Below are 24,629 nucleotides of genomic sequence, written 5' to 3'. Positions count from 1 at the left end.
CCAGACAATGCTGCAACCCCAGTGCAAGCCAAGCTGTGGACAAATCAATGGATATGACTAAAAGGGAGGGAGACAAGAAGCCTGTAACAACAGATGCTTTGCAGAACATCATAACCTTTTAGGCTGCCTTCCTCCTCCACTAGAAATCTGCTTTCTACAAGCAGTATTTCATCTTTAACCACCACCTGAAGCTACCTAAGGTCTCTCTCAACAAACACCACAGGACAGGTATTTGGTAAAAGAGATGTATATTTATTCACTTTACAAAGAGGGTGGTATTTAGTTGCAACAGCTCCATTTATAGACAAATATATTATTGTACATTGTAGTGGTGAATGGCTCAAACCTTTACTTGTTTTGCTCTTAAAAACGTGTTTGCACCACTTCAGCTTCCGTTAGCTGAGCAAATAGCTGTCCTTGTTCTGCCACTGAAAGATTAAAAATCCATAAGAAAGGCATAGCTCTGTGCTATGTATTCACAAGCATTCACCTTCTCCTTTCCCTGTGTCACTCCCCTCTCCCCATCCAATTCAACTTGGTCTGGCCTCTGGGTTAGCATTAAACTTATATACAGCCTCCATTAAAACAAAATCAGGAGCCAGTGATAGTTCTAATGTCCTTTTAAAGCACAAGAAAATTCATTGATTTATACATATAAAAGTCTTGAGTTCAAATTTGTTAAAAAAAAAGGAAAAATCCATTTTTGAGTCAAGTTGGCATTTACATATTGCCAACGTATGGCTAAGCCAATGAAAGGGGGGAAAGAAAAGAATTTCAGGACAGAATTTAAATATTACAAAAATATCTTTTTTTTTTCTTTTTTCAGTTTCCTTTTAAAAAAAAATCAGAAGGGTGCCCACTTGCTATTGCTAACTGAAGCATGGAAAGAAGGTATAGACCAGTTGTCTTTGATCCTGGAATATCTGAAACAAATTCAATGTAAAGCTGAACCAAGTTTCCCACACAAACAGCGGTGGCAGATTTATTTCACTTGAGATACAAATGCATGTCCACATGACAGGCATAATCTGACCAGGAGGTGGAGGAAATGTTTCTCTAAGTAAGCGCAGGGAAGGAGGGCGAGAGAAGGCTGGCACGGTTAAACATTCTGGATTCAGAAATGCAGTGCCCCACAGGTGCCTCTGCACACAGGCTGTGCAATGCTCTGCACTCCTGATATGCAAGTGCAGCATCTTTCAGCAACAGGATCCAGAATCAAAGAGCTTGGTGGCCCACTTGTTCAAACCGCTAAAATTACTCTTTCGTGCTGTTACTCTTCTTCACTTTCGTTTTCTGGCTCCAAATCAGAATCACCATTGATTTCCTTTTCAACAGTCATGTCTTGTTCATCAGATTGCTCCTCTTTTTCTTCATCTTCATCCCAGTTTTCCTGGGGGAAAAAAAAAAAAAAAACAGAAATGTTTGAACCTTTGTCAGTCACACCATTTCTGCTACAAGCAAATGGGAGAAGATGTGGTCCAACTCCACTTACGTCAGAGTCTTTATCTGCAATCATCTCATCATCTGAGCCTTCCTCCTCTGAGGACTCTGCAAAAAGAAAGCAATCTCTCAGTCTGGGGAACAGGCTTTAAAATGTCATTGTACAAACAAAGTCCAGTCCCATGTGCTGCCAAGTGTTCAAACTGTGCTATTTCCATAGCAAAACTGATTCTACCTGGAGATGAGGTAACCAACACCAGTTAAGAGCAGGTCACTCCTGTTACCAGTACACAGGTGAAGACGCAGTAGGAAAAAAGCCAAACTGGAAGTACACACTCACACACAATGGACATCCCCTATATTGATGTCCTGCTGACTCAAATACAGCAGTGCCTTCACTGTATCTACCTTAACACAAGGGCAGGTAACATTAGAAATTTTAGGTTACCAGGTAAGTTAAAAAAGCACACTGGATTTCCAATTCACTGATTTCTTCATTTGTGAAGCAAGGCTGGGAGGGAACTAAAGGAGATAAAAGGAAGGCAAGGAAGGAGTAACTAAGTACGAGATGTCTACATCATTAGCCACTGATTTTCCTGCCATGGACATCTCCGAAAACCCCTCAATCTGCAGACTGTACAGTAGTAGATAAGCACAGGTGCATAATGAACAGCCATCAAGTGTGGGCTGTCATGTGAATTCAGGAGATGAGCTACACTTAGCATGTAACACTTACCATCCTCATAGACCAGCTTTGCAGTCTGATTAACCTCCGGTACATCCTGAACTGTTTGTGATGCTGCAACCTAAATGGAATTTGAAGATTAGCCTTACATTAAATGATATATTTCAACCTTAAAAGACAACAAAACTCCTAACAATGTAAATGAAAGCTACGTTAAGGGCAGCACACATGAATTCACTTACGGTACTGGTTTAAGAGCCAAAAAAGTACAAATGACATAGTAAAATCAGAGAGGCATCTGCTCCAAAGTGGCCCAGTACCTCCTATTTACTCTTCTTTCAAATTCTATGGGTGAGCAGACACACTTGACAGGACAAAACAGTCCCAGTGAGCAGCGACTGACAGGACGGTCAATTAATGGCCTGCTCTGAGCATTACCAGCATCCCTGAACAGCAGCTGCATTAAGGTGCCCAGGACAAATCACATCAGCTGCAATCCCAACAGGAAATCAAACAACATCTCTGCACATCCCATGTTATGTAGCTTACCTGGGTGACAAGAATGAAGAGTCTTCCATGCAGACGGGAAAGCTTTTGCAAAGTTTTTACTCTGCTCTCCATCAACTGGTATAACATTCCCAGCTGAGGAATAAGGTCTGGCAACTTGGGAGAAGAGACAGATAAAAAAAAAAAAAATGATGCTGTTAACAAACACATCCCAAATGTTTTTGTTTTTTAAACTACTTTTGTATGTTTGGAGCAAGCGACACTTGCTTACATTATTCTAGAAAGAAGGGAGAGCTGAGGAATCACCTGCAGCCTGATCAATTAACACTTAGCCACGTTTAGAAGTATCATCTACTTTTAAAGCATGGCAGTTCTTAGCCTCCTTCTCCTTCCCAGTCTGTGCCACACACAGGGGCAAAGCACTGTTCAGAAAGCTGTGAACATACACCAGTGTCCCAATGCAGCCTCAGCAATGGGTGCAAGTTCTGCTGCTCAGCAATGCTATAACAAATGGCAGAAAGGACTGACACTGCTCAAAGGTCTCTTTCTTAACCCAGCAAGAATCTTGCATCCATCACTTGTAAGGCAAGGCTGGACTTCAATCCAGAAGCTACAACATTACTTCCTACCCTGCCAGCTTTGGCACACCCTTACCCTATAAATCTGGCCATGCCCAAGACAGCCTCAATATGAGCATTACAAGAACAAAGAAAATTTAGTTCTGTAAGATCTAGTGACACAGGCTAGATTAGTCTTTGGCAGTAATTTTGTTCCCTCTCACAGATGTGACGTAACTTATCTTAGTTTGACTTTGGGATGGCTATAATTATGTCAGGAATGACTGAGACAAACAATTTATCAGCAATGTGCAGTAGGTTCAGCAAAAGTCATGTAAGCAAAGCTCTCTATACATTGATTTGGGCAATGTCATAGGCAGAGAGCAGGAGACTATTCAAGAAAGAAAATACATTTATTTAAGCATTTAAATGTAGTTCTACTTAAGTGCATGGGCATGAATGAAAATTACTTACTGTGGAAAGGTAGGATGCATGTACAGTAAAAACAGACTTCAGCCATCGAACCATTAGTGAGGCACTGGAAAAGAGAAATAAATTATATCCAAGAGATACTGCCTGAGAGATACCCATTTCACATCCTAGATGCTAAATAGTTCTATATAAAGTTCCTCTTTAATTAGAGAGCAAGATAAATGCTCTCTGCAGATGGAAATGTAAAGTTTGGCTATCCTCACAAGGTATGCAAGTTATTTGTTAGGAAAGGAACAGACATTTCAGTAAGGGACTAAACTAGGCAAGCTCAGGGGTCTGTGCTTCTGAAATCTTTTATGGATGGTCCAAATGAATAAAAGATCAAAGCATGCTCCACCTACTATGAGGGAATTTATATTTAGAAAAAATAAACTCAAACCCAAACCAACCCAACCCCCACAACTCAGCACAGCCCATATCAACAAAGCTGTCCTTATGGCAACATAAGAAGATAGAGGGGGAAGCTGGTTCTGTTATTAAACACGACATGAAGAGATGTCTAAATACATTTGATAATTACACAAGCTCTACACCTGAGAATTATTTTATTTATTGATCAGGTAAATAATATAAACATTTGGGGCCTTCAGTGAATTCTCAGGGTTACGCACTTATTTCAGGTATCCTTTTCCATTTTTATTTCACTTTAGCCACCCTGACCAAGCACTGCTTTAAGTGTTTAAATTCCTCTTTTCACCTTCAACAAGGTGAGTTTTTACCTCCAGATGCTGCAGTTTAATTGCAGTTACTATGAAAATCTATCACACACGTGGCAGGAGGGACGGTAGCACACACATGAGAAGTTTTAGGTGAATTGAATGTAGCTGAGCTGTCTCTTACCTGTATGGGTTGCCTTGCAATCTCTTTGTAAGCTAAAAGGACAAAAAAAAACAGTCAGCAATAAGTAACAAGCATGATGAATTTAAAACCCCAACATGAGATCATTTGACAGCCTCAATACTGGAGCAGAAAGTTCTCCAGGCATTTGAAGTATGCTAGGATTAACCACTGCCAGGCTCCAGAAAATTACACTGCTGGCTCTACCACCCTCTAACAGGCTGGTAACTTGCAGAAGCTGGGTTTCAGTATTACAAGAAAGCTGGAACTTTTAATATGCAAAATATCCACTGAAGCTTAAACCTGGCAGGAATAAGTAGGAGGAAACCTCTTACTTTTCATCTCTGTTAATCTGCTTAGTAGAGCAGTTTTTACAGGGTGGAAAAGTTGGGGAAACAAGTGAAGAAAGCATCAGGTAATGGCCATTTCACACAACAAGTTTCAAGCTTGGGAGAAGACAGTTACACAAAGGTCTGACCATCCACTGAGATTATAGAGCTAAACATTTGCCTTTAAGATTCCCTGACAAAGGTCCCAGGGAAGAAACACAGCATCTCAGTAACATAAGCCTAAGAAGGTGCTGCAAGACCAAACATTCAGCACCAGGCCATCTGCATAATTCAGTTAAGATCAGTACCATTAAAAAAAATTATTCTTATTTGTGGTAAGCACATTAAAATAGAAATCAAAAAAGAAATTGAACCATTAACTTATGCAATAGAACATCATTCACATAACAAGAGATACTAAGCAACGTTTGGTTTAAAAAAGTAATGTCCAGTCAAGGCTAATCATTAAAGTATTTCTGTCCAAAGAGTTTATTTAATATCACTGAATAAGCAGTTCAGAAGCCAAACCCCTTTTAAATTACTACTAAGTGATGTTCATAGTTTAAGTACAGCAAAATGGACTTTCTGATGCTTCGAATTATTGTCCACATTAGTAGTTGAAAAGAAGTTGTAATGGTGATTGTTTGCCGTGGACTAAACAAGCTTTTGTTTAATCTCTTCCCTTTCTTTTCCCACATAATCATTTAAGATAGTAATACATAATCTAATGCTCTTCCTAGCTTTGACAGGGACACTTGGTCCTTTGGTTAAGCTTCAGCCAGAAAAGATAAGAAGTGTATCAGGGATAAATTAAGGGATAAATTAAATTTCAGTATTCCTACGGCACCAATCCCATTTCAAAAATAAAGAGCCATATCCTGGATTTCAGTAGATGGAAGGCAAATGTGGCTTGTATGACAGTACAAGAAGTGCAGGCTCTCTTACCTCATGCAGCAGTGGAATGACAGCATGTATAGGCATTCTGGCTACTGTGTTTTTTACTATATTTTCTTTCCTTGTGTTAAGCACTTTCTGTTAAAATAAAAAAATATGATTAGAGAATAATTCAGCTTTAATATGTGTATGGGCAACCAGCAAAATCAAAAATTCCTGCCTGTTATCTCTCTTCCTACTCCACTGCTTTTATGCTGAGGATAATGACCAAAAGATTTGCTATGAAAAGGAGTTTCATTTTCCAAGTCAGGTACAATTAACGAAGTAGAGGCACTCAATAAACCCATCTAAAACAATCGAGCATTGCCTTTAGTCCACCTAACCCATGTTAAAAATTATGCATTACAGACACATGAAAATCTCTCTTGAAATTTTCTGACTTCCATAAATAAATGCCTTTTACTAGCATCTGTGACAAGAAATTTCTATTCAGCATCAAATTCCTAACAGTTCTCTGCCCCAGTACTATTATGTCCAAATGCAAAGATAAGCTTTTCAAGTGAAACTTGTCATCAATTCATTTTTCAAACAGTACCTGCCTGAAAAATGTACCCTCAGGAGACTAAGCACAGATTATGCTCCAGTCCAAGCTAAAGGGAACAGAGGTGCATTGGTAGCACCACTTGTAAAACATCTGAACTGTGACATAACAAATTTATCATAAACAAAGCGCCTCAAAGACCAGGGACTGACTCAGAAAGAAAGGCAGATAACAACAGAAAAGTAACACCAATTCATAATAGCATTGCCTTGAGCAACAAATCAGCAAAAAGCAGCTGGGAGAAACAACAGGCTCTGAACTGTTCAGCCTTCCCTGCTTTCAGGGAGGCTCCCCACCAGTCCCAGTGCACAGACTGAACAGCACACATTGAACTTCCAAGACTTACATTTAAGATTTCTGCATCATTGCTTTCCAAGCCCTGGACCAGCAGCACAGCAAAGCTGTCTGTTTGGGGAAGGCCACCGGGAGTTTTGACTTTGCTCACATCAATATCCAACGCCCCAAGGCGCTCCTCGATGCTCTCCTGCAGAGGGGAAATAAGGAGAATAAGGGGAAATAAGAAATAAGGGGAAATAAATAGTGCTGTCTCAGAGTGGTTTCTCACAAATGTCAGCTGAAAGCAAAGTACCTAACTTAGAGCATTCCCACTAGTTCTGCTGGAGAAGAACACAAATTTTGTGTATTCTTTTAAATGCACTGAGAGAAGATAGCATGAGGAAACAAAGGCAGATGAAGTTTTGGCTGAAAAGCACTAATCTATCTTGGCATAGGGAGCAACAAGTGTGTGACAAAGTTCTGCAACAAGCTGGCAAAACCACAGGCAAAGTACAGAGGGCATGAATGAAAGAAATGTTTTGAGAAGGGGAAATCTCTTTCATACAGAAAGATGGTAACATTAACCTTTCTTCCACAACAAACAAAGCAAATCCAAGTTCACCTAAAGAAGGTATAACGATAATTTACGATTCTAGTTTCTCCAGTCTTGCTGAGTTTGAAATAAGAAGCCCTTTACCTCTGTCTCTCCTGGTTTCCTCTTGTTTTTCTTTTTCTCCTTTCCCAAGGCTGGAGTTTTGACAGCTGTACTATGTCCTGGAATGCCAGGTACTAGAACTTTGGCGTCCGAGTTCACCACAGGTGTCTTTACCTGGCACACAGAGAGAACAACATTTGCATGAACTGCTGGCATCCTGAGCTTTCTTCCCATTTAAAATACGGATTTTATTCTGCAACTCTCACACAGCCTGATACAACCCATTTTCTTGACATAAATATTAGGCAAATCCAACATATTTAAGAGAATTAATAACATCAAGAAACAGACAGTTCTCATAATTACCTAAAGCAATGGTCTCTTGGGAATTACCTATGAACCACTCTTCTTACAAGCTTTTGCTGTAACATTCCCAGAACTGTTTGTATCCAACAACAAATGCTTGGATGTTTTGCTGGCAATAGATACCACCTGTGCTAACATTCAGCTCCATAAAACCACATGCAGATTAATTCAGCATCCACTGGAATGCAATAACTGACCAAGAAAAGCAACACAATGTAACAGCAAAAGGTAGTCAGTATTCCCTTCAATCCCAACTCTCCTCTTCTAGGGATTGCTCAAACGCAGAACTCAGCTGTCTGAATTAGGCTGTGACCACAGTGACAAAAAGAAACACCTTAGTTTATACCAAACAAGCTAAGGTACCATCTTCAATGAACACAAAGGAGATGGAATTCTGTATTTAACAACCAAATGCTCCCCTGACTGACAGAGAATGTAAGGCAGTATGCCACTTCCAGAATATCAAAAATGCATTCTCTGCTACTTCCAGAACATTTCTTTAAACCATAGCACTTCTATCCAGGCCTTTTTTTTGAAGTGATAAAAGTATAATCTACTACACTGAATAAAGCAACTTCCAATTTCCAAAAAGTTTATTTTCTGCATCAAGAATTTTACCATAGAACACCAGGGGTGATAAAATACTGTGCCCTTAGCTCACCATACTCATCACTGACCTTTTCCCCACAGGGCATGCTCAGACAGCCAAGAGAGATGTGTCTTCACTGGAATTCAGCAAGAAGCGAAACCAAGATGGGTATCATCACTGCATGCCACAGAGACCCTGCACCTGGCCCTGCAGCTCAGCCCTGCTACCCACCAGCCCCAGGACTGAGCAATCAGCACAAAACCCTGCCTGGCTGATGGAGCACCAGCTCCAGCCCTGCTACCCACCAGCCCCAGGATTGAGCAATCAGCACAAAACCCTGCCTGGCTGATGGAGCACCAGCTCCAGCCCTGCTACCCACCAGCCCCAGGATTGAGCAATCAGCACAAAACCCTGCATGGCTGATGGAGCACCAGGTCCAGTAGATAACTGAAGTGCTGTCTGCTCACTTCACTGATATTCCAAGCATTTCAAATCTTCAAGGCCTTGAATATGCACAATGATTAAGAACTTTACAGCCTGTCTCTAAACACCCAGGGGATCCTGCATGAAAGAACACAGTGCCAAGTGGCCTCAGTGGACACTGCTGCCATGCAAGTGCCAAGCTCACGTTCCCAGGTCCCTGTGAGCAGGAACACATGAAGGCCACACCAAGAAAGAGCAAAAAGGACTTGCCCATTAAGGTTTCACTACATTTTATTTAGACTCGAAAACAAAGTCATCCCACGTTCCCCCCAAACCATCAGGGTCAAAGAGGTTGTACAAACCAACAGACTCCAAGGGAAGGACTGATCTTAGGCAGAAAAACCCCACCAATCAATCCTGTCTCTCAAGCAGATCTGCTGGGTTACAGGAGGGCCACTGTGTGCTCTCACACATGCCAGGACACACACACAGGAACCATGAAGATCTCTGTGCCCACACCTGCCTGAGTGCTATGGACATCTATAGCTACTTCTGCAGCTCTGAACAGGTCCATCCAGAAATCCAATCTCATTTTAAGAGAGCAGTGAATATTACCTGCTTCATTTCTGAAGTAAAACAAGAGAAGCAACAAAACCACACTTCATGCAAAGCTCACCTTTGTTACAGCAGCATCTGTTTTAAGTGACAACACTTTCTGGATGTCCCGTACCAAACATATGTGGGATTCACTGGTGTTCAAAGACTAGGAGGACAGGAACAAAACCAGTAAATATATTTGACACTCACACCTGCGATTCATTATGCTACTGAAAGATGACAATAAATTCCAATGGTATAAATTAGAATTAATGTTTTTTTCACTCTAGAATAGCAGTTCCTTTGCATATCTCTATACTCTCCAAGGACATTTACACAGCTAAACTGGGACTGAATTAAAACAAGTTTCTAATGGCCTAACTCAGCAAGAGCTGAAATGGCAAGAATCAGTCAGCAATGGCATAAACCTGCACTCCAACTGAAAAAATGAAAGAATACAAATCACCTTTCCAAACAGCTTGGGGGCAACAGTCACAGCTCCCAAAACAAGGGCAATGATATATGTTTTGTATTGTTATATCACTTCAAAACAGTAAAAATAAAAATAATAAACCCCAAAATTTCTCCAACTGGAAGCAGCATGAAGTGCATATTACAGAAGGCAAAGCCTCTCTGTTAAGTTTTACATACCACTTTCTCTATGATGGGCTGTAAGGCGTTTCCATACACCAGCAGCAGAGACTGTTTGTCTGTACAAAATGCAGCTGCTAGAATAGGGACTGGCTTCGGTGTGGAGTCCCCATCCCCAGGTGTTGCTATCTGAACGGTACAGTTTGATGTTAAGGGTTTTTTGCAATAACTGAAAAAAAAAAGAATTAAAAAATTTCAAGATGTTTAGCTTGAACACTTCAATATCTTGCACATCGAAGCATCATTCATTAGCAGGTCCTCAGCAAGCTCAGCCATTTTACACCTTTTACAGGTGGCTGAGGCACAGACACACAAAATCTGGGTTAAAGCCACACATAATACCAAAGTGCAACACAGTTCCCAACAAGTGAGTTCCTCAATAACATGCCCAGTAACCCAAGACAAAGAAGCAGCTGGAATCTGGTTCACAAGCATTTACGAGAGCTTAAAGGCAGCAGCATAACAAAACTGAGCTTTGCCTTGCAGTAACCCCAGACCTTTCCTAAAGACACCCTCCAGGTGAATCCTAACTTACCCATTCAAGATATGTTCAAATAAATGCAACTGCCCATCTCTGCACACAACTGCTAACTTCACAGGCTGAAAGAAGGCACAGTAAGAAGAGTTTCATTAGATCAAAGAAAAACCCTGCTGGAAGTTCAGGACATCAAGAGACGCCCTTCTGGAAGTTCAGGACATCAAGAGACAGCTGTATGGCTACAATTTGAACTTTTTCAGTATTTAAGAACATGACACTAAATCTGAAAAGAAGATCAAAGATGTAATCACTCAGGAACATTCAGTACAAGTGTTAGAAGATTACTAAAATAACTCACAACTGTACTTTATCACTGGTAATATGCACTGAGTTAAACAGTTTGCACAGCAGCAGACATATGTCTAGAGGCACAGCTCTGCAAAGGCACTGACTGTGAATATGCTTAGAGGAAAGAAACTGAGATGACTCCTCTGAGAAACCAAATGACAAGGGTACATTACTGAATCCTCTCCAATACATGCAGGAAGAGGGAACTGGAAATACTAGAAAAATATAGCATGAAATACTGCTCTGAGAAATGGAACTTAAAGGCAGCAGGAGAAAAACCTTTTAAATAATTATGGGAATAGCTTGTGAATGTGTTTCACATTCACACATTTTTCAAAAGGCAACCACTTTGAAAGACTTGTGCTGTTAAAACTGAGAGACTTGGCAAATGTACACTGCTACTTTAACTCATTCAAGGCTACTTAATTCCAAATGCAGTTACACTGCCAAAAACACTTGAAATCAGAAATAAACCAGGACCATACCCAATTTTGTGTTTTTCTTTGCTGCTAAGTTCTAACAACCATTTTAATTACTAATTTGTTCTAAATAGGAAGCAACTGCCATTTCTGCCATCACGAAAAACATTTCTGAAAAAAGCTCACTGAATTTGCAGTTAGTAGCTTTGAAAAGGAGCATTTCAAACTACCAGCTTTACAAATGCACATGTAATAAATATTCTTAGACCCATGAATTGGTATTTGGAACTCATCTCTGCATAACAGAACCCAAAAACAAAAAAAACCTCTTTCTTTACACCCTTAAAAGGAAACTGATGTGATAAGTGAAAATTGTTGAATATATTTGTTTACAAACTATTGCTCCTACCTCTTCTTTGACTTCTGATACAGTCAGGTCCACAAAAGTTGGTTCATCTGTTACTGTGAAAGACATCACAGCATTCTTTTCTTTTCTATCTGATCTGATTTGCCTGGAAGACACAAAAAGCACACATTATTTACCACAGCACAAGCAGCATTCTCTCCCCCAAACAAGCATTACAAAGCCTATAAAACACTAGTAGATGTGGTGGTATCTCCTATCTCCAAAAGCACCACACTGACATTTCAGTGTTCAGTTTAGAAAATGTTCTAATTTCTAAGAGCAAAGTAACTCCTAAGAGAAATTGAGCAAGAAAACTTTGCATAAATCTTACAAGTGCAAAGAACAAGGAAGTTTATTACACAGTATATTCTGGCACACACTAGTGATACAAATGGCACCTGGAAGCATGCTCAGACACAGCCAAGGAAAATCTCGTCTTCACTCAACAATCAGTGAGTCGAAACCACCAATAAAGAGATCATCACTGCATTCCTCCAGAGTGCTCCTTCTGCTTTACCTTGTTTAATCACTATCACTTGATGGTTCTATGCTCAAAACTGATCAGGCACAGATGATGAAAAGCTTACATACCACACACTCAATAATCGGTCGTGTATAGCTCCAGACAAGAAATAAAGTCCTGTAATTCCATCAAAGGGTTTACTTTCATTTGTAGGTTTCACTGTGGTAAACATTAATGATGACACTGATGTAGCATGGCCTGTGAAATGCTAAGAGAAAAGACAGGATCTTTCCATGATTGTCATAAGCAGTCATATCGCAAAAATCAAAACATTAGTTAACAAACATTAGGAAAGATTCAAGCGTTACTAAGTCAACGAGGACAGCTCAGTGGTTTTTAACAAGTGATCAGTTTCCTTGCATTTCTGTACATCAAGGAAGCTTCTTCTGCCCTGCCAGATATTTATCAACATTTTAAAACTTAAATGGGGAATCAAAGGCAAATTCAGTGGGACTAAATCCATGCAAAAGAAATGGCATCCACCTGTACTGCTGTTACTGTCACAAAGCATTCCCCTCTGCCCCCCCAGCTTTCCACTTCAACCTTTCCAATGGAATTAGATTCAATTGCATTCTCAATTTAAAAAATGGACACACGAGTGCTGACACTAAACTTGGGCAACACACCACCCCCAAGGGCCCCCCAAAATTGGCTCTTCGATCTACTTTTGCAAATAGTGGTTTTGGTCATTCTAGAATGCAGACATACATGGTAGCTGCCATGTGCCAGCAAGCCCACAGTAACAGCACATGTTACACACTCACCTGACAGGAGATTCAGAGACTATCCCTGTCCTGTCTGCTAGCAGGCAAGAGAACACGGCAGCATTCACGGATCAGCTAAAGCATGGCCATTTGCTCAATGTCTGAGCCCTGCTCAGGGAACAATAAGGAGTTGCTCCTATGCCTTCCAACTGTTTCAACAGCAAAACTGATAATGCCATCAGTTACATGAAGTTTAGCAAGGAAACTCGAAGGCTTTGTGGAGGGACTCATGTTAAAACCCATGCCAGCAGTAACTGATACGGTGGTGACCAGAGATCTCCTGACAGAAGGGTATCAGAGAGGGACCCAGTTAAAAAGAACAGCATCCATCTTTCTCCTACAGCCTTGAGAGAGGATGCTGGCAGCATGCTCAGAAACAAAAATTTAATGTCCTCATTCAATTCTCAGCAAGTAGAAATCACAGTTTAGGCTACCATCACAACAAAAATGTCCAGCAATCCCAAAACTGCTGATTGTATCCTCACACACAGTGAAATGTTTTAGGTGTCTGATCAGGAAACACGAGGTAGGTAGTGTCACCAATCAAGAAGGGCATTTTTTTGCACCTAGTTTAACAGAGGTACTTACTCTGTAGACTTCTTTGGTCTCCAAGTCCCACAGTTTTATAGTTCTACCAGCTGACAGCAGCATTTTTCCATCTGGACTGATGCATAGACAGGTGACACTGCTATTGTCGCCTTTCCACTTACTAGAATTTGGATGGAGTTTTTGTACAAAAGGAGAAAGATGGAGAAATAGAAAAAACAGTATTCATTAGGATAATCTCAAAAGCACCATGATGGAAAATTTAATGTAAAATTTAAAAACCAGTGATTTAAGTAGTCAAGAAGTCAAAGCTATTCTGCTTCTGCACTTCGCCTTCAAATTAATTTACAAAAAAAACACAACTCAAAAATATGAAGTTATTCAATACTGAACTGTTGACTTCTTTTTTAATACTTGCTTATTCTGTTCTGAATTCCTCTCAAAGTTTTCTGCTTCTGAAATTAGGGCAAGAAGTGCCATACCATTTTCAAGACTTCTCTATTCACCAACCCATTCAAAAAAGTCTTCTCAACACTACAATTCAGAGTTTCAAAGCCTATTCAGTTACTGACCCTCCTCCCAAGTCTCTGAAGCCACTGACAATAAAAAACTTCACCTTAATATTTTGATTGTAAACAGCCTTCCTGGAAATATTTCTAAATAACTTTCACATGCCCAAGCAATTCTTCTTCTGTTTTCTAAAACAGGGATCATTTACTGTATCACTTTTGATAGAAGCTGGAAATTTTACAGCCCACAAATGTGGACAACACTGTACCTTACAGAGAGTATGACAAGATTTTGTATTCTCTTCAGAAGCCAAGATCATGACTTAAGAATTTAAACCCTTCATTAACGTAAACCAAGAAGGTATTTTTAAATGTACTAAAAAGATGAGTCTAAACTAGACTTCAGAATATAAAGTACAGCAAAAATACCTTGGTTTGCACTTTGGATATTCATTATATAATTTTTACAGGAAAGAGTTTTAAGCAGGATCTCATAAAGGACATGTCCAGAATGCCTCCAAATAGTCAAGAGTATTTAAGACATGAAAAAGCTCCAGAGGGACAAGAAGTCATCCAGCATGTTTCAGTCTATCTCTCTACAACACCTTGTCTTGCCTCTTCAGCAACTCTCTCTTCCCCAACAGCTTGTCCCTCTGCCAGAGGTTTTATGTGTGCTGCACACACCTCCTGAAGTGGCCCTATGGAGTACTCCTACAGTAGTGGGTTTCAATTCCCTTCCTAGCAGTCCATACCTCTATAGGAACATGTCTAGAAGCCCGCAAATCAAATTTAAAAAATTTAATACCACCTCTCTACCCCAGGAGCAACCATCCTGATTTCTCTGTGGGTTGCACAAATAATAATTTCTGGGTCCTGACAGATGTTAAGGAATGCAGGCACCCTCATGTGTACATTGGGTGTGAGTAATTGATGTGGATCATTTGTTCCTTCTGGTAGGCAAAACTTTAGGAGAACTGATTTCTTCTACTTTTTCCAAATCAAGTTACCTTAGGTAGGACTCATAACATTAACACAGAAAATTTTCATGTAAAAAACATGATGTTACATTTCTCATGTACTTTCTATCTATACACTCTGGGATGATTTTCTGTTGCCATCTTTAAAATTAAAGAACACAATGCTTCAAATTACATTTCATAACCACAGTCCCCCCACACCAGGTCCCTGGTATGGGAGGGGGCAGAGGGAAACATCCAAGAGGTATGGCAGCAAAAACTCTCCCTTTTCCTGAGAAAGCAGCATGGCTGGGACACATCTCCAGTACTTGTACATGAACACACACACTGTGGGATACAAACAGGGTGAATGAGAGGTCCGTGGGCAGCTTCAGAGCTTTGATCTCACTGGATTCACAGAACAACAGTGGGATGCCTTGCAAGATAAGGACCTTTAGGAAGGCACTTGAGCAATGACATGCCAGGAAAGCAAAAAGAAGAGAGGTTTCTCCAGAGAAAAGCGTAGCACAAATGCATGGAACATTCCTTTGAAACAGGGAAAGAACATAAATGCACAGAATAATCCAGGAAACAAGAGGGAAGGTTATACAACAAATCCACCTGGAAACTATGTCCAGGCACTGAAAGGTCAAAAAAAGTTTCTGGGCACATCCAGCATAGAATTACAAATCATGTCTAACCAACCTGATTGCCTTAATGAGACAATCTCCTTGGCTGATGAGGAGAGACACATTTAAGTTGTCAAAAGCATTGCTGAAGCCAAGGTCTCACACATCCTTGCAGCCAAATTGGAGGTATATAGCCTGAATGGATGGTCTCTAAGGAAAGCAGGATCAGGCTGCACCACTGAGCTCAAACAGTTGTGATCACTGGTATGAAGTCCAGCTGGTGGCCAGTCACTGGTGTTACTCCCTCAAGGACATCCCAATACTGCTTAATATCCTCCATAACTGCCCCAATCTCCATTAATGATCTCAGGACAGGACAGAATGCACACCTAACAACTTCACACTCAATCCCAAATTAGGGAGAGCAGTTGATATCCTGGAGGACAGGACTGCTACTCAGGGGCATCTCAGCAGACTTGAGAAGAAACAGGCTGTCAGAATCTCAAACCTGAAGAGGACAACATAAAGTCCTGCAGGTTGGGGACAAATAGCTAGAAAGGAGCTTAGAAGGAAAGAGACTTGCAGTCCTCACAGTAAAGCTGAGCAGGAGCAAGCAGGGAGTCCTTGTGGCAATGAGCTCAGCTGTGTATGATCTGTATGATCTGCACTAGCCAGAGTGCTGTCAGCAGGTCAAGGAATGGGACTCCTCTGCTCTGTGCAACTCCTGAAACTGCACCTGAGCACTGTGTTCAGGGGAACAGGAGACAAAGTCACTGACATGGTGGAGTAAATCCAGCAGAGGGCCACAAAGACACCTCAGGGACTAGAGCACATAATGGAAAAGGGAAAGGTGAGGGAACTGGGAGTGTTCAATTCTGATAGAGAAGGCTAGAGGGAGATTTTACAGCCATCTTCTGCTACTTTACACAGGGTCTTAACATATTACAACCTAAGGATGCATCTCTTTACCAGGGATACCAAAGAGGCTACTGATGAAGGGCTGCCTGCAGTGCCCATGCCAGCCTTAATAAAACCAGGAGCACTGCAGTAATAACCAACAGTGGGAAATATCACAAAAAAAGAAACAACATCAAGAGAAGGATCAATGGGCCATCAGTAGGCTTTTATTGAAGAAAGGGAACCAGGATTGTTAATAGAAATCTTGGTTTCTTCTTTTAAGTTTAAGAACAATTTGACTTTATTACAGAAGAAAATAACTGCCTACACCAGACATTTTGTTGCTCTGCACTAAGCTCAATTTTGCTCAACAGTACTTTTAACAGTAGCAGCCTGCTCAGACAGCCAAGTGGAAGTGTCCCCACTGCACATCAGCAGAAAGCGAAACCAAGTGGGTTATCATCACAGCAAGGCCCGTTGAGCAAAGCTGGGTGCATGCAGCAGGTTCTACTGGAATGAGATCTTCCAGTATCTACTCAAGGATTTTTTTTTCTAGAATTTAGATTTTTCAGTATTTAGTGGGACTTTTAGTCTTTCAGTGTCACTAAAAGTTAGCATGGAGGGATCCAAACCCCTCTCAGAACAGTTTCACGTAGCCTTTCCAATACACAGAGGAAGATATCTAACTATGACAACTATGCTGTCATTCCTTAGTAAAACCACTTCTGATCTCAGAAAAGTAACAGCCAACAGTCACTTTGTGGGCATGAAGCCTGCAAAGCGGAGTGCAGCATTTCCAAAACCCGCAAGGGAGAAAACACACAAAAGCAAGCGTAAAAAAAATTCTAAATGTTTAGAAAAGCAGCACTACTCACCACTTTACTTTGCAGGTCTGTGTGTTCCATTCCACAATGTGTTTGTCATCTGAACAGCTATACAAGCAGCAGCTCTCTTGATGCCATCTCACACAGTTTACTCTACTGTCATGACCACCATCCTACAGAAGATAACATAGGTCAACTCACTGGAGTAGTCTTGACAACTGAGTCTTCCCCACACCAACTATGTGAACAAAGTGCTTTTGAGATCTAAATTCCAATCACTGGCATCTTAAAGAGTGTGTGTGGTTTCAAAGAACATACACGACAGTTATATAAATTGAGGATATTTCACATTTTGGTACATACGCATAAGTATTTTGGCTTGGCTTATGGAGCCTAGAGGAGAGGAGATGTTGTCTACAGTTTCCTCACACAGGGAAGCAGAGGGGCAGGCACTGATCTCTTCTCTCTGGTGGACAGTGACAGAACCAAAGGGAATGGCAAGAAGCTGTGTTTGGAGGGAGGGACTTAGGATGGATATTATGAAAAGTTCTTCACCCACAGGGCACAGGCTCCCCAAGGAAGTGGCCACAGCCCCAAGCCTGCCAGAGCTCAAGAAGCATTTGGACCATGCCCTCAGGTGCACGGTGTGACTCCCATGGCTGTCCTGTGCTGGGCCATGTAGAAGACAGTCCATAAGATAATCTGATGTGTATGTCTCAAACACTGACAGCCAGACTGCCAGGGAACCAACCAAGGACTGCTGGTAAGAACATACTGTGGGAAAGAACAGGATGTGGCTGGAGGAGGGTGCCATGCAAAGGTAGGGCAGCACTTTGCTGGTCCATCCTTGTTCTGGCCCCTGATGAACAGCACAGCACAAGCACAGGCAAGACTCAAGAAGTGGGCCTGGGCTGTTGACAAAAGGCACCCCCAGCAGGGGGGGATCCAGACCACCAAAGACCTCCCAAAGCCCTCCAGCCCATTTCCAGAAAGGTCTAGAGCAAACTGCACATGGTAACTAATTCTCATAGAAAGTGACAAACTCTGCTCCAGGGTGGGCAGAGCTGGTCTATAAAAAATGCTCCCACAAAGCTTGAGCGATGGATGACCCAGGACACTGGACACCCCCCTCAGCTGGTTTGATGCTGGAGCCAGGACTGGTGACTTTTCTTTCTTCATTCCTTTCTTTCTCTCTCTCTTCTCTTTTGCCCTACCCTTTATTCAAAATCCACTGCTGTGCATTTATATTAAAGACACCAATTTCCACGCCAAGTGTATAATTCACTGATACAACTTTGTAGATTTTGTGGCGCCTGTGTCTTTTGTGATTCCTTTTTTGACCACAAGCACCTACACACCTGCATGCTCCCTTCAGTTTCAGGGTGGGATGCTACTGGACAGGAGACCAATTTTGTAGATCCCTTCCAAAAAAAAAATTGTCCTGCCTGCTGTTTTTATACACACAGCCAAACAAAGCTAACTGTGTGAAATCTGCTCAAAGGAAAGAACAGCCACAGGTGTCTTGCTGAAGTCAGATCCAAGTGCCTCCTTCCTTAAGGACACTCAGAGGTGAGTAGCCTTCCCTTTGTATTAGCATTCAGGAGCAGACTATCATCAAACCAGAAGACCCCTTAAGCAGTATCACTTCTCTTAACAACCAAAATCTCTGCAGCTCCAAATATAACCTTGAATTATTTATGAAAATATTTAATGGAGTCTATTTCACTATTTGGATTGTAATAGCCTGCTCAGATTACTCCCGAAGGTATTGATGCAAATGAACTTTGAGCAAGACAAACTACACTGCAGCAAGACATTCTGTTCAATAAAGATAGATGAAAGTAACGTCTCTTATTTTAACAGGAATAATCTTTTAATTCAACCTATATGTAAAAAGCAAAGTACTCATAAAACCTGCTGTCTTCTATGGAAAAAGAGTGTTTTCAAACAAACTACAACTACACTTTTCAAACACAGTTTTTCCATGTAATGGAGTTGATATTCATTAGTCACTGTCACTTGCAAGCATCCTAATTCTCAGAAATTACTGCTTTCTCTAAATTCATGTATGTTTATCACCCAACCTACAACTCTGAGTTTAGAAGCAAAATACCCAAGTGTCTCAAAAGTATTGCACAGCCATTCATATGGATTCATTTTGCTTGTTATGTAACCCACAACTAAAATGGAGCTGCTTGGGAGTTCGGAAAGGCAAAATTAAAGTCGCTGTGTATCATTCAAAAAAGATCATGTGCTGAGAGCTCAAGAGCTTCCACAAGGGAGGTAAATTTACAGAAGAGTCCATCAGTGTGACAACTTCCCAAGCATTGATGAGTTCTCTGTCCTTCCACAATGCCATGCAGGAACTGAGGGTATGACAGTCCCACCAAGGATTTAACTCTCCAGAGAGGAATTTCATCATTACTGTTATTTTTAATGGAAAGTAGCAAATCCATGGACAGTGTTACAATGTTGCACTAAATTAGAAACCAAGATTTTTTGGCCTAAACTGACTGAAACCATCAGTGTTTGGTAGCATGTGATGAAGAGTGCATTACTTACTAGCTTGCTCTGTAATTCTCCTTTTACTGTGCTGTACAACAAAATGCTACCAACTGCTGTACCAATAGCCAGGATATCTAACTGCGTGTCCACTTCTCCTCCAACTTCAGACTTCCGTTTTTTCCTCTGGGGGCCATCCTGGAAAACCAAAAGAGAGAAACTGTGAAATAAATCAGTCTGACTGGCTAATCTCAGTGTTAAAGCAGAGGGAAGAAAAACCTTAAGAGAAGTTTGAGATCCAGACAGCCAGCACAAACACCAATGAGATAATGAACACTGAAGTGTACACAATCCTAGAAATTCATCCTGTACTCCATGAAAAAGGGTAACAAACTTGCTATGAGTCACTTGGAAACACCTGGTATAGGCCATTTTGCTACCACCCCAACCACATGCATGTGGGCAAAAAAAAACACATTGAAGATTTTTACAAATTTCCTGTCCCAGAGGCAGAAGTAAAGATTAACACATTCAGAATACTTCATCCACAAAATGGAAACGCTTAATCATGATCAAATCATTTTTTCTCAAAAGGTAATCAAAAGAGTCTTGCAAATCTGAAGCATTCATAATGCTTCTTACAAAGAAAGTGCTACCCCATTCCACAGAGGGAAGTCACTGGGATTCAAAGGAAAGTGCTCTGGCCAAGTCCTGTTGTCTGCACCAGAGGTCCTCAGATGATCAGAAAATTCATAAGTCTTCACACTCTTGCTCTGCAAGTGCTATCAGCCACCTCAAGGAGGGATTTCACTTTGTCTCCCTTAACCAAAAATTTGAGAATGCAGATCACTGGGAAGGGAAGAAGGAATAAAACTGGTTCTTAAACACATGAAACTAAAATAAAGAGGGTAGAAGAAGTCATCATTTTCATTCTCACTGGGTTAATCACTAATTGCAAACACACAATAAAAAAAGAAAATAAAAAACTGTTCAAGGACACGAAAAGAAAAAAAATCACCAATGTCACTGATCAGTTTTTAAACTGGACCTTGGTAAGTCTCCTTACATTTGTTACATCACAGCAAAGCGTTCTCCCCAGTTTAAAAATTACACACATGCTAATGCTTCTCTGCACAACAGATCTATTTTCACTGACAAGCAGCCTGAAGAAGCCCAAGGAGAGCGATAAAATGTGAGCAACCAGCTCTGTTCAGGTTCCATGTGGTGTAGCTCATCTGTTTTACAACAGACATGACACAGTGAAGACAAATCATTTCTACTCAGGTCCAGAAATATGACAATCAGGATGTGGTAATTTTCACCACAAGTAAGATATTAAAGTTTGATAGTGAAGGATAAATATTTTGGTTCTTTGAAGCAGGATTTTCTATTCCTTCTGTATTTAACAGAGCTAACACCTTCTGCAACGACAAGTGTTTTGATTTAGACCAAAAAATACAAAATTGCTGTAAAGATAACTTTTACATCAAAAGCAGACCATTGAGAAAAGAGATTACAATTAGGATTTTTTGCAAGTATTTGTTTAGGCTTTATTGTTGCTGAGAAAGAAAAGTATTTATAAAGTATTAAAAAACAAATGCCGAGAAACTAATGGCAATTAACTGAAACTGCAGTCTGACATGCAAAGACAAAGGCCACAGAGCAGAGATGCAAGTACAACCCCTGTGTTTTCTGGTACTTTTCCATCTTTTTCAGTAGTTTTAGCAATTAGCCCACATACCCATGCTGCAAAGCAAAACCAAACTTAATAACAGACTTTATTCCCTTTCCTTGAATAAATCTTTCAACTAATTTTTTTCTACCTCCATTTCAGTTTGCTATAGCAAATTTCCCTAGAACAATTCAAAGGCACAACAGAACTCCCACAAGTACAGAGTTATTTCCAGGGTCAGGAAAAAGCAACGGGCAGTGAAGGTTTCTCCAGTTTTTCTTCCACATGCATTTCTTTACTGACTACCCCTTATCAGCAATATGAGGGGAGCACTTTATCAGAAAGTTCTGCATGAAGAAATGCCAGTGGAAAATTCAGACACCTGTTAACATTTGAGATGATGAAAAAAAAAAAAAAACTTCAAGAACTTAAAAAAAAATCAAACTTCCCTACCCTACATTAAATTAGTACACAGAGCAAATGACAACTGCCCTTAACATCCACGTGGGATTCACTTGTGCATCAGGGTCTTAAATAGAAGAGCACACTGTTATCATGGACAGGACAGGATAAATATCTGCTTCCTTGTCATTTGATTTCTTTTTCAGATTTATGGAAACTCAAGCTTATTTAGAAATCCTTCAACTTTGCCTGAAAAAGCACAATATTTTAATTAGTAGAGATGATTAAAAGAAATTACTTGAAAAGGAACTGTGCACACATTTTTCCATAATGTTCTTCCCTGACTTGATAAGCCTCTGAGACTTTCTAAACAGAAATCTGCTTTATGTGAAATAAAGCACCTAGAACACTGAAATGGGGAGAAATCTAAAGGTCTGGACACTTGACAGTGACAGAGCAGTTGCAGCTTGTTAGGAAGAGAGTGGAAGAAGGTGTTTTGGATGTTGGAGGTGCACTCTTGCACAAGACACCCCTGCGTGGAGCAGGAGGTGATGAACGCTGCACACAGGAAGCACTGACTGACACTGGAAGCACGTGGGCAGGGAGTACCCCAGTAAAGGCAGCCCTGCATCAGCAGTTCCAGAGGCTGCAGTTCAAAACGTGAGTTCTAATACTCCCCTACAACACATGGCCTCCATGAACATGGCAGCAGTCCAAAACATACTGAGTTTAAGTGTAATTTGGCCAAACACCATTTATAGCTACCTACTGGCAGAGATACTAGAACTGCCTAGACAGATGTCAACTCTCCAGCAACAAAAGACTAAATAACACCAGAAAAAACACATTTAATAAAATGCTTTTGGTATAACTATCCCAGTTTTAGTTCTACAGCTCAGTCTAAGAGAAAAACCCAATGACTTTTAAAGGTTTTATGGCACAATTATTGTAAGAAACAGTATGTTTCCCAGCTCCACTTTAAAATGGACTAGCTTTGGAGCAGGGGACAGGATTCAAACTACTGGAATAACTAGAAAGCCCTGAGAGGTGGCTAAGGTTACTTTCAAATAACCTTAAACCAGTTTAATTTCAAAGACCTGTGTGGCTTAAGAGTGTGTCTCTAGAAAAGGTTATTTTAAAAAACGGTTTTAAAACCCTCTCAGAAACTTCCTGTGCCTGACTTAGGGCACCACAGCAGCGCAGTGTGTCTAGTTTAGTTTTACTTCATACAGGACAGATTCACCCCATTTTCATATGCCAGTTTCAGTGAACTTAGGAGCAATGAACCTATACAGCTTTGCAACTGATGAACGGATAGTTTTTACTGCAAAGTTCCATGACAAAGGAACGGGTTCAGGCCACCTAAAACTGACTCTTTCTACTTCATTCTTCACGTGTCCTGGGAGTTTTCAAAGCTGCTCAACTGAGCAGAACAATATTGCCCTCCTTTGGGTTGATAATGCATGTTTTATGCCTTTTGAAACAGCCTGAACAGCATTTCAAATATACTGAAATGCTGATATACTGAAACACACTTTAAAAACCCCTCCTTAGTTCTTATGACAAAGGGGCTGGATTTCACATACTTTATGCAGGTTTTGCATTCTTTTTTTTCTCAGGAAATGGTATATTTCAGCTAATGAATTACTTCAACATAAAGAAGACCAAAAGGTACCCCAGCACACACTCCAGATATTTTCAGGTCCAGTGTTCACCTGAGCCAACGTTAACTGAAACTTGATCCAAGGTGGAGAACATCCAAGCACTCCTGATGCACGCTGTGAATAAAACTACTGAACACCTTCTTGCAGGATTCCTGGACTCAGGAAGATGAATCATAGACAGTGTAGCAGCTTGCACGGGAGTACTTCCAAGGCTAAGGAAGCGTGGAGAGATCCTGCCTTTACCGGAGAGGGAACTAAGGGGGTGCACAGCAGCTGACCCGCTCTGCAGCATCGCCTTTTCAATTACTCAAGACGTGCCATCAATTAACATACCTCGCTCCTTCAAGGAAGGCTTCTTCCACGCAGATAATATGAGAGACAAATGGTTTTCAACAGTCAGTGCTTCTGCCGAATTTTTGTTTTAAAAAACCACAAAACTAAGCCTCCAGCGCCGCCTCCCCCACCGACACGTGAAATTTGCCTTAAACAGCGCAATCCTAGGAGGGAGAGCAGCTCCCCCCGCGCCCCCCCCATCCCAGGGGGGGGACACACGTGGGCATCCCGCACACCCCGGGACCACAGGGAGACGGGACGGGTCGGTGCCCGAGCCCGGCGGAGCTCCAGGACCCTCACCCCGCTCGCCGTGCCCCCGCTCCCCGGCCCGCCCGGCCACATGGCGCCGGGAGGGCGGGGTGAAGCCGAGCGGGCCGCGGCCACGCGTCAGCGCTGCTCGGGTCGCCGCCGCCGCCATCCCCATCCCGCTCCTCACGCGTGTCCTCCCCCCGCCGCCTCCCCGCTCCCTCCCCTCACGCACCTTGCTGGGGGGCTGCCGCGCACCGGCCGGGGCCCAGGCCAGGCACGTACAGGCGGCGCTGAGGTGGGCGGAGGGCACGTACTCGTGCTGCAGGCGGCTACCGGCCGTGTCCCACACGCGCAGCCGCCCATCGGGCCCGGCCGAGGCGAACAAGCGGCACCCGCGGGGGGAGAAGGCGCACGGAGAGGCCGCCATGGCGCGCGCGCTCCCCTCGCCTCTGCCCAGCCCGCCCCGCGCGGCGCATGCACCGCCCGCGTGCTCGCCTCGCGCGCCTGCGCCGCACGCCCCGATGACGCTACCTGGCGTCATCGGGGCGTGCGGCGCAGGCGCGCGAGGCGACGGTCGCGAAGGAGAGCCACGCCCCCTTTTCCCGCCCC

General features: G+C 41.9%; 1 protein-coding gene and 3 non-coding genes across 4 annotated transcripts; all 4 read right to left on the bottom strand.

Moving 5' to 3' along the window:
- Window positions 1-231: 231 nt before the first annotated feature.
- Window positions 232-24,471, bottom strand: WDR43 (WD repeat domain 43). Its single transcript, XM_066547801.1, has 18 exons — window positions 24,253-24,471; window positions 19,761-19,898; window positions 17,250-17,371; window positions 13,426-13,546; window positions 12,142-12,281; window positions 11,554-11,656; window positions 10,435-10,499; window positions 9,900-10,068; window positions 9,328-9,414; window positions 7,316-7,447; window positions 6,689-6,826; window positions 5,793-5,879; window positions 4,522-4,553; window positions 3,664-3,727; window positions 2,675-2,788; window positions 2,177-2,246; window positions 1,493-1,548; window positions 232-1,390 (listed from the first exon to the last, which is right to left on the bottom strand). Exons 1-18 carry the CDS (start codon window positions 24,445-24,447, stop codon window positions 1,271-1,273), a joined length of 1,953 nt encoding a protein of 650 aa, XP_066403898.1. The 5' UTR covers window positions 24,448-24,471; the 3' UTR covers window positions 232-1,270.
- On the bottom strand, window positions 8,333-8,411 carry LOC136555305 (small nucleolar RNA SNORD53/SNORD92). The gene has a single exon (XR_010783462.1). It is a non-coding gene; the product is annotated as a small nucleolar RNA SNORD53/SNORD92 (small nucleolar RNA).
- Window positions 11,957-12,040, bottom strand: LOC136555308 (small nucleolar RNA SNORD53/SNORD92). Its single transcript, XR_010783465.1, has one exon. It is a non-coding gene; the product is annotated as a small nucleolar RNA SNORD53/SNORD92 (small nucleolar RNA).
- On the bottom strand, window positions 16,768-16,845 carry LOC136555307 (small nucleolar RNA SNORD53/SNORD92). Its single transcript, XR_010783464.1, has one exon. It is a non-coding gene; the product is annotated as a small nucleolar RNA SNORD53/SNORD92 (small nucleolar RNA).
- Window positions 24,472-24,629: the final 158 nt, after the last annotated feature.

This window comes from Molothrus aeneus, chromosome 3 (genome assembly GCF_037042795.1).
Source record: "Molothrus aeneus isolate 106 chromosome 3, BPBGC_Maene_1.0, whole genome shotgun sequence".
NCBI classification, from domain to species: Eukaryota; Metazoa; Chordata; class Aves; order Passeriformes; family Icteridae; genus Molothrus; species Molothrus aeneus.
This window is presented reverse-complemented; position numbering and strand designations above follow the sequence as displayed.